The sequence below is a fragment of the Myotis davidii genome, unplaced genomic scaffold (assembly GCF_000327345.1).
Source record: "Myotis davidii unplaced genomic scaffold, ASM32734v1 scaffold1185, whole genome shotgun sequence".
Classification (NCBI taxonomy): domain Eukaryota; kingdom Metazoa; phylum Chordata; class Mammalia; order Chiroptera; family Vespertilionidae; genus Myotis; species Myotis davidii.
The window spans coordinates 42352-52111 of record NW_006296007.1 but is presented as its reverse complement, the minus strand read 5'-3'; the positions used below and the strand labels follow the sequence as shown (position 1 = coordinate 52111).

Sequence of the window (9760 nt, the reverse complement as noted above, 5' to 3'; positions counted from 1 at the left end):
GGGACTGGACAATGAATGCTCAGTCCTCCTTCTCTTTAAATTCTGACTTTGTGTAGTAAATTTGAAGTGTTGCCCACATCATTTTGTTTATTTTGTTTTATGTTCTAAGTTAAAGGCTCCACTCTCTAGACAGTTATAACATCACACTGATTTGTTTCTCCTGGGTTTCAGATCACTTTTCGCCTCTTGAACATCTGAGAACTTTGTGGTATTGTTCACCCTATTCTTCCCCCTTTATTTTCTACTCTACTTTCTCAACTTCATGTTCTCTTGCTTTCAATTATCATTTTAAGAGAAAGACTTCTAAACAAATGCCTAGTTCCACCTCACTGTGAATGCAGTCTCACCTTCAACCAACGGAGGCATCTCTGTGCAGATGGCTCACTAGTGTTTAATGAACAAACAAATGGGCACAAACACCACTAATCAAGTGCTGAGTAAACACTGTATCCAGGCATTCAAGGTTCTCCATACATTGACCTGAGCTTCACCTTCCAGTACGTGTCATGACGCTCACACCAGTGCACCTGTACCTGCTCGATGCTGGTTCCTCTGTGCTTGCCCTGTCCCCTCTGCACAAGAGGGATGATTTGGGCCTCACTGTCATCACCTTTTGTTAACCATCACTTAGAGCAGTGATGGCGAACCTTTTGAGCTCGGCGTGTCAGCATTTTGAAAAACCCTAACTTAACTCTGGTGCCGTGTCACATATAGAAATTTTTTGATATTTGCAACCACAGTAAATCAAATATTTATATTTTTGATATTTATTTTATATATTTAAATGCCATTTAACAAAGAAAAATCAACCAAAAAAATGAGTTCGCATGTCACCTCTGACACGCGTGTCACAGGTTCGCCATCACTGACTTAGAGTGTTTCTAGAAGACTAGGGAATGATAAAACAATTTACCAGGTACAAAGACTAAGGCAGCACTTCAAGGAAAAGTAAAGTGTGCAGTTGCCATCTGGTGGTGAATGTGAGCAGTTACAGGGAGAAATCTGTTATTCTACAAGTATTTGTTGAGAGTTTTGTATGGCAGATACTAGGGACTAGGGACTAGGGTTACAGCAGTGAATAGATCAGATAAAAAAGCTGCCCTGTGGTGCTTCTGTTGGCTGTTCTGTGGAGATACCATGGCAAAGGCAGGGGAGCCAGAGTCAATACCTTAATTAGGTAGTGTTTGGGGGCTTGAAATACCCAGTTACAGTTGGCCATGTCATTGTAATCTTCAGGATAATGAAGACTCTGTATGAGGCCTTCTTCAAAAAGGACGGCCAAGGAACTGCAGCCAGAATCTGAAACACAAGGGAAAACATGCAAACAGTGGCATCAGCCAAGGAAAGAGGAACCCCTTTGTTTTTCCTCTTGTTTCCCACGAATGATGCGTGACCTAAATCTGTAGGCTGAGCCAGCAAGAAGGAAGAGGTTCATGCACTGATTTTCCAGAACTCACTGGGCATGCTCAGCTCACTTAGGTGTGCAGTCGCAGCATCATAGGAGCGCTGTGCCTGGCGTCTCACACCAGCACACCCGTACCTGCTCTGTGCTGATTCACAGGCCTGTGCTCCTCTCCACCTTGGAGCCAAGGGGGCCTTGGGAGGGGGCTCCCTGCCCCTCACCCAATTCCTATGGGGCCTCAACTTTTACAAAAGGCTGGATAGTGTGTGATAAAAGAAAAATGGTTTTACCAGGAAGGTAGTTTGGCTTAAGAGCTTTGTAGGTGAGATTAAAACCAACGGCATAATCTGTGGCATCAGAGTTGAACTTCAGCCTCAAAGAGTTGGAGGCAACAAGAACTGATGAAACGAGGCTTTCTCCACAGAATTTCCCTGCAACATAAGAAGGTTCTTTGTTCAGAGTCTAGAAAACAGCACCCATTCAAAGACTGAAGGAGACCTGAACTTGTCATGATAGTGCAGGATCGCCTAACCCGGGGTTTCTCAACCTTGGCACTACTGACATTTTGAACTGGAACGTTCTTTGTGTTCAGGCTCCTGTGCATTGTAGGGTGTTTTGCACATTCCTGGCCTCTGACCTCTAGATGCCCGTACTTCTTCCTGCAGCTGTGACACCAAAAAAGCTTCTAAGACACTGCCAACCGTCTCCTGGGAGGCAAAATCACCTCCAGTTAAGAGCCACAGAAACACCTCTTCACTTCTGTGTTTTATATAAGCAACTTTTCTCTCCTATTCATGAGTATCCATTTTTACTTTTAGCTGAATGAGACAGGGGAAGACGGTTTTCATGCCTAGAAAAGCCCCATGCTGCCTGGGAGGCAGGAGCCCTGCAGGGTGCCTACATTTTACTCCTGATGGGCTCCAGGTCTGAAATGAGCTCGGAAGCCTGGTTCCATGGGAAGCCAATGCAGCGAGCAAAATGCACTGTGGCCTCCCAGCCATCACACAGCCCCGGATTTAGTTCCTTTCCACTATCCAGGCTGAGTCTCAAAAGTTGGAGATAGGAAATGTGGTGGGTACAGATGGCTCAGTGCCAGACATACTGTATCCAGGCCCCACGAAGCCCTCTGAGCACTGGTGTCCATTTGACAATGTGGAAATCCACTCACCAAGAAGTCTGTCTTCTAAAGAATGCATTGACAGGTAATTGTGGTCACAAGACTCTGCATCCAAGTGGGAAAAGCTGAGTAACACATGCATGTCCTCGGGTACCAACAGCGTCCAGACACAAAGTCTGCAGGCAGATACGTCGGAAGGGTGTTATTTCTAGACAGAAAGTGGCTGTCCCAGTTACTGGGCACAGTCAGACCGGAGGTGGGCGTCGGGGGAGGAGTGGCAGAGTGGGCTACTCACTGCTTGCTGTCATAATAGAGGTAGGGGCTCTCTGGGAAGTGCAGCTCCCCCTCTGACTCCCTGACTACAGGATCCTTCTCCCTGCAGGCGGCTGGGAGGGAAGCCACAGAATCAGGCTAACAACAATGGCTAGTCACAGCAGCCCTCGCTTTCCAGGACCCAGACAGATGCTGGGACCCCCTGGATCTTCGTTATGCACGCTTCCTTTTTTCACGAAACCTTTTCCTGCCTTGGTTCCAGATGCCTTTTGTTTATTTATTTTTGTTCCTTTTAGGTCCTGCTTAACCTTGAGATTCTATGATTATTTTCCCCTTCCCTCTTCTTTCTCTGACTCCATACTCCATTCTATAAATACAGGTAGTTCCCAGGTTCTGTGATTAATTTTCATCTCTCTCTGCCTGGGCCCTCTGACCAGTCTCATTCATACCCTCAGTTTCAACTATCGTCTCTACATTTCTAAACTTTAGACCTGATTTTTCAATTGTCTCCTAGGTATCGCCCCTGAAACTTAACATGCTACAACTGAAATTTGTCTGGGTATGCAAGAGTGCTTCCACGTCAGCTTTGATTATTTTTATCAGCCCCTTTCTTAGTCTGTCCTGCCTAAAACTTCGGTAGCATCCTTGATTCCCCCCTCTTCACCCTTCATCTAAGTGACCAACAAGTCCTAATTCTTCTTGTTTCTGTTCCCTCCTCATCCTCTGGCCCTTGCCCTAGGTCAGTGGTCGGCAAACTCATTAGTCAACAGAGCCAAATATGAACAGTACAACGATTGAAATTTCTTTCGAGAGCCAAATTTTTTAAACGTAAACTATATAGGTAGGTACATTGTTATTAACTTAATTAGGGTACTCCTAAGGCTTAGGAAGAGCCACACTCAAGGGGCCAAAGAGCTGCATGTGGCTCGCGAGCTAGTTTGCCGACCACGGCCGTAGGTCAAGCTTGTATTTCTTGTCTCTTGAACTAATGTATAATCTCATAAATCCACCTCGAATTGTTTTCCCCTCTGACCTATAGATATATTCCCTATGTGCGGCTCTTATGCCACTGAACTATAGCTCTAGTCCATTTAATCAACTTCCTGTTTTGACTGGCATTCAAATTTCCATAAAGTGGTCTCACATTATCTTTCTAATCTCCCTCATTAACCTGTCACCTATCCTGCACTTCAGCTGCTTTGAGATGACTGGTCTCCATTACAACCTACGTTTTCCTATCTCCATCCTTTAGTACCCATCCAGGATGGCAGCTGGAATATTTTTCTTTACCTGAATCCCACTGCCACCTGACAAAATTCTTCTTAACCTTTTCCTTTAAGATTCACCTTAGAAGAGAAGATGTCTGTGCTTCAAAGCCTCCCTGCCTTTTTTTTTTCCCTGCCAGAGGAGCCATGCACTCCTCTGCGCTCTCAGGGTACTCTTCCTCACATTGCTCTCTGTAGGTAGTTCCACAGACTCACAGAACCACCAGAGATTTGAGCTCAAGATGCCTTAGAAACCATCTGGTCCAAACTTTTCTTTATGAATGAAGAAACTTAGGTCCAGAAGTAGAAAGGAGCTTCCCCAAGTCACAGAGTGAATTCATTGCCGTGTTGCAACATAACACCAGGGTGAGCCCCCTGGATAAGTAAGGGCACCTTCAGGGCAAGGCGTGTAGCTTCTTGACCACATCTGCACCACCTTATCCTCCTCCTTCAAGTCTCTGATGCAAAGCAAGGATCTGGCAAATGTTTGCTGAATTGAGAGGGAGCTCTGGATGTACAGGGTAGGAAATGGGAGGGAATCTGGGGCTCCAGCTGGGTGAGGGACCTGACCCGCAGGGATTTCCAAGTGGTGGCTCTGTACCTAGTGCACGAGGACAGCTCTTGCTGAGGAAAATGTTTGATTATAAAGTGAACTGACATATAAGTCATGCTTTTGGGGGAACGGACTGGAGAAATACCCACCTCTGGAGCTCTTTCTCCGTTTCCCTAGGGAAGAAAAGGAAAGATGCAATTCAAGGTTTGTGGTATCCTAAACAATATTTCAAGAAGTTAGCAACTCCCTGGCTTAAAAGTGCAGAGATTTTTCAAGTCAATATGCAACTAATGAGAATGTAATCTATGGAAAGAACAGAAGGGACAAGTTGACAAAGCAGAAAGTGGCCTTTTTGTTTTAAGGAGATGATGTCACTCTGTTTATTAAGCAGGGGAACTAAGAGACAGGCCCAGATTAGCTTGGAGGTTACACAGAGCAAAGAAGAGGTCATCTGGCCCACCCCTCTTGTTTTACATGAGAAGGGAAGCTCCAGATGGACTAGCTCACCACAACCACAAAAGAATTGTTGGGATAGCTATAACCTGAACTGAAGAGTGCAGGTACCTGCCACCAGACCATATACATGAAAACAAAACCAAGTTCTTACTGAATCAATTTGAATGAATCCCTTTGGGGAAAAACAGAAGCCCTATTGGGGCTGGAAGCCACCAGTTAAGAAAACAGTTAAGGGTGATTTGGAGGCAGAAATGAAGTTTCAGTTAACTCACTGGTCAGGCTAAGTAGAAGGCATATGTAGACCCAGGCCTTTTCAGACTTACGGTACCTAGATCTGTATAAGGCCTTCTCAACCAGGGCATTGCTAACATTTGGGTCTGCATTATTCTTTTTTGCGGGGCCTGTCCTGTGCATTGTAGCAGGTTTAGCAGCATCCATGGCCTCTATCCACTAGATGCTAATGTCACTCTCTCCCCTTCCCCTAGTTGTGACAACCAAAAATGTCTCCAGACATTGTCCCCTGTGCTTGATGACCACTGATCTATACTATTGCATGCTGAATCTTGCAAGCACAGTTGAGAAGTGGTGAGTACATATCACCAGCTGACATAGTTTAAATTAAAGGCAAATTTGAGAGGGCGAGGATGGATGCATTCATGTTTCATTGACTGTTTGTATGCTGTACCACGCACCATGGTTTCCTCTTGTTTTAGCCTTAGGAAATACCACAGTCCTGATGTGTTGCCCTAAGAACAGAAGCAGAGCCTGTCTGCACAGTGGCCCTGACTTGCCTGGCCTCTGCTGAGGCCCTCTCTGGCCCTAGCTTCTTGACCTTAGGTGCTAGCTTTATTACCAATGTGGATGTGTTTGCGGATCCAGGGAAGCACTTTACTAAGATCTGTGAAGATCCCAGGGGATCCTTGATCGTCTTTCTGCACATTGTTCCTCCAGCCTCGACCACAGCCCGAGCCCCAGGAAGTCACACCAGCGAGAGTCCAAGTCCCTTTCTTATTCCGGCACATGAGGGAACCTCCTGAATCTCCCTGGAGGGGGAAAAGCCTGTTACCATCATGGTCAGTGTCTGTGCCCCAAAGTGCTCACGCTCCCCCCGCCCATAAAGATGCTAGATGAGGACCAATGATATTTCTTCACTTCTAATAATTTGGACTCGGGGCTGGGAGAACAGGCAAGCACAGCTCACATTAGACCCTTGGGTATCATCGGAGCCTATCAGCTCCACCTCCTTCTCCGCATCCTAGGCTTTCATCACACAATCAGGCTGTCTTCCTGTTCCGTCTCATCTTGCAGGCTCAAAGAAGTCTTGCTCAGTACTAAAAATGACCTCAGGTCTTGCTCAGCAGGAGGGATGGAACGAAAGGAAGGTTCCTGTTATACATGAACCTGAAACTTCTGGATAGGAAAGAGCCAGCCATTCTTCAGAGGTGGAGAACCCTGAGCTCATCATTGGCATTATCTGTTACTTAGTCTTTTGGGAAAAGTGGAAAACCTCTTCTGAATCCACACTCCCTGGTATAAATAGGTTGTTCAAACTGTCTCTTTATTTTGACTCAAACCTCTCCTGCCACTCTTGACACTTCTTTTCAGAGTCCACTCTTACAGCTGAGGGAAGCCCTGCCTGGGACCCATCAGCCTAGCTGCTCCCACCTACCTGACAGGCATCTCTGCCTCCATCAAGGAAGCCTGTGCAGAGAAAGGTCTGCCCACTGATAGGTTTATTTAGGGTTAACAGAGCTGCCACACACTCCTCCTGGGTCAAGATGGGCAGGTTCACTTCTTGCAAGACTTGCGGGAGGATGCCGTCTAGAACACACAGAGACGAGAGCCCCAGCAGGCCACTCTTCTACCCTTTCTGAGTCGAAGATGCCTGCTCCAGTCAGGGTTGTGTCTTCTGAAAAGACCTGAACTTCTAAGTCCATTTTTATATTCCCTATTTTAAAACATGTTTGCACAATTGTTTTCTTAAAAAATAACAGATTAAAAATTCTATTTTTGGATTGCCCAACAGAAAGTTCTGACATCTGGTTAAGAGTAGAGGCATAGAAGTTCTTACTTTCAGTCAGGCGGCCCCAGCCTGCAGTCGTGCAAATCAATCCAGCCTTAAATTGTTCTCCTGGCTCTGGAAGACACATGGGCCCCACAGACAGGCCTGAAAAAAGAGCAAGGACAGGGCATGGAGGAGAGGTCACCAGATGCACTCACCCACTGGCATCTAGGTGGTCCCCCCAAGATCTTGTAAGAGTTGTGATATTTCTCCCTGACACTTTCAGGTGTCACTTGTCAGACAAAGAAAGACACTCTACATAATCCTGTATCTGAAGCTATAAGCAAAAATGTTTCAGGTAGGGGACCCTTCACCCCTAACCCCTGTCTCTAAGTCCATGACCCAGAATTGCTGGGCATATCATGTACTATAAGGAATGTGCTATAGAACAGAATTTGTGGAGAACATGGGATAGATAATTCAGAGTGAGCCTGAAATGTTTACCAAAATGGAAGGTGCCAGCCATCTTCAAAAGAGCAATGTCATAATCCATTGGTTTTTTGGTGGAGAATTGGGGGTGTATAATGATGCTTTCAATGGTGAGGGTTTGCTCTCCTGGCTCTTTATGGCTCAAGTCATGTTTTCCAGCAGTAACATTCAAAGTCGATGCAGTATTTCTATTAAAGAGGAAGTAGTAGAATGAATTGATTTCATTGAGCTTCTAAGTACAATTGTAATGGTTGACAAAGTGGCCTCTTCAAAATGGCATGGATGGATAATGGGGGGGTAGGAGGCTGCCGGACAGAGAAAGTGAGAATGATTCCCACACTCTTGCTTAAAATGCAGAGGTTTTCAATTTGATTGGGGAGTAGTAATGAATGGCCTCAGGAGTCAATGATGTAATAAATCGAGTGCTCTGCAATTTCATTTATAAAATGTCTAAAGCTGTAGATACTTTGTAATTCAGGGGTCTAAAGCTGTAGTGGACTTCATTTAGCTACCCTAGGTGGTTGGCCTGGCCTCAGTATCAGCAAGTGTCTTGTGATCCCACTAAATATGTTGCTTTATTGTCAGAGAGCTAAAGCAAAATGTACATTGTGAACGGCACAATAGCACCATAACTCTGCTGTCCCAGAGAGCATGCCCTCTCAGGACTTCGGACTGATTACAACAATGGGAGGTGGGGATCTTCCTACTTACTTTATGTTTAGAGTTTAGAGACCTGGCATGGCCTGGGAAAGACCATTCTATTTCCCTTCCTGAAGCAAACTTATCTGAAAGGAACGGGATGGGATGAATTGAGATGGATTAAGAGCTTTGGGCTTGCCATCTTTTGGGACCCTTTGCTCCCAGATTTTATTTAAAAAAAAAACACACAAAAAACAGAAAGGCCTTACTTTTCTCTTGATATACTTTCCTGGCTCTTGGCTATCTTAAGTACCTAACCTAACACACAGCAACTCCCTAACCTGGGCACCTGCCACATTAGGGGAATTCTTAGGTGATTCTTCTTTAGACTGTCAACGCTCTGGGGGCAGGAATTATGTCTTACTCATCTTTGCAGATTTGAAATAGGATAAATATGGGGACATGACCTTGATTGCAGCCTAATGAACATCAAGAGCACTGGCAACAATAGAACATTTGAAACACACAGGAAAGTGGATTAAGGATGGAAGTTGTTAGATTGAAGCTCATAGAGGCGGGATCAATATGAAAGAAGATGTGGGAGCCTTCGTTATGTTTTACTGGCCTCTGCTTGTTCTCTTTTATACACATCTTAAGATGCATCTCAGTATCAGCACGTGTCTTGTGATCCCACTAAGTATGTTGCTTTACTGTCAGAGAGCTAATGCAAAATGTACATTGTGAACGGCACAATAGCACCATAACTCTGCTGTCCCAGAGAGCATGCCCTCTCAGGACTTCGGACTGATTACAACAATGGGAGGTGGGGATCTTCCTACTTACTTTATGTTTAGAGTTTAGAGACCTGGCATGGCCTGGGAAAGACCATTCTATTTCCCTTCCTGAAGCAAACTTATCTGAAAGGAACGGGATGGGATAAATTGAGATGGATTAAGAGCTTTGGGCTTGCCATCTTTTGGGACCCTTTGCTCCCAGATTTTATTAAAAAAACAACAAAACAAAACTAGAAAGGCCATACTTTTCTCTTGACTTACTTTCCTGGCTCTTGGCTATATAAAGTACCTAACCTAACATAGCAACTCCCTATCCGAGGCACTTAGGACACATTAGGGGAATTATTAAGTGATTCTTCGTTAGACTGTCAACTCTCTGGGGGCAGGAATTATGCCTTACTCATCTTTGCAGATTTGAAATAGGATAAATATGGGGACATGATCTTGATTGCAGCCTAATGAACATCAAGAGCACTGGCAAAAATAGAACATTTGAAACACACAGGAAAATGGATTAAGGATGGAAGTTGTTAGATTTAAGCTCATAGAGGCGGGATCAATATGAAAGAAGATGTGGGAGCCTTCGTTATGTTTTACTGGCCTTTACTTGTTCTCTTTTATACACATCTTAAGATGCATAATGAACTGCATGATTCTTTTTCACTGAAATTTAGGAAAATCAGGAGAGAACTTTCACAAATATATCTTTGTGATGCTTTTTCTCACTTTGTATTATTCTTTATTAATGTCCATTCATTTTTAACTTACTC

At 44.7% G+C, this 9760-nt stretch overlaps 1 protein-coding gene across 1 annotated transcript in view; it reads right to left on the bottom strand.

Moving 5' to 3' along the window:
• Window positions 1–9760, bottom strand: part of OVCH2 (ovochymase 2) — an 18787-nt gene that overhangs the window by 4568 nt on the left and 4459 nt on the right. The window contains 9 exon segments of the mRNA XM_006770934.1: window positions 1169–1299; window positions 1693–1833; window positions 2571–2695; window positions 2815–2905; window positions 4760–4783; window positions 5920–6109; window positions 6736–6887; window positions 7138–7233; window positions 7573–7786. Coding sequence (XP_006770997.1) covers window positions 1169–1299; window positions 1693–1833; window positions 2571–2695; window positions 2815–2905; window positions 4760–4783; window positions 5920–6109; window positions 6736–6887; window positions 7138–7233; window positions 7573–7786 — 1164 coding nt within the window.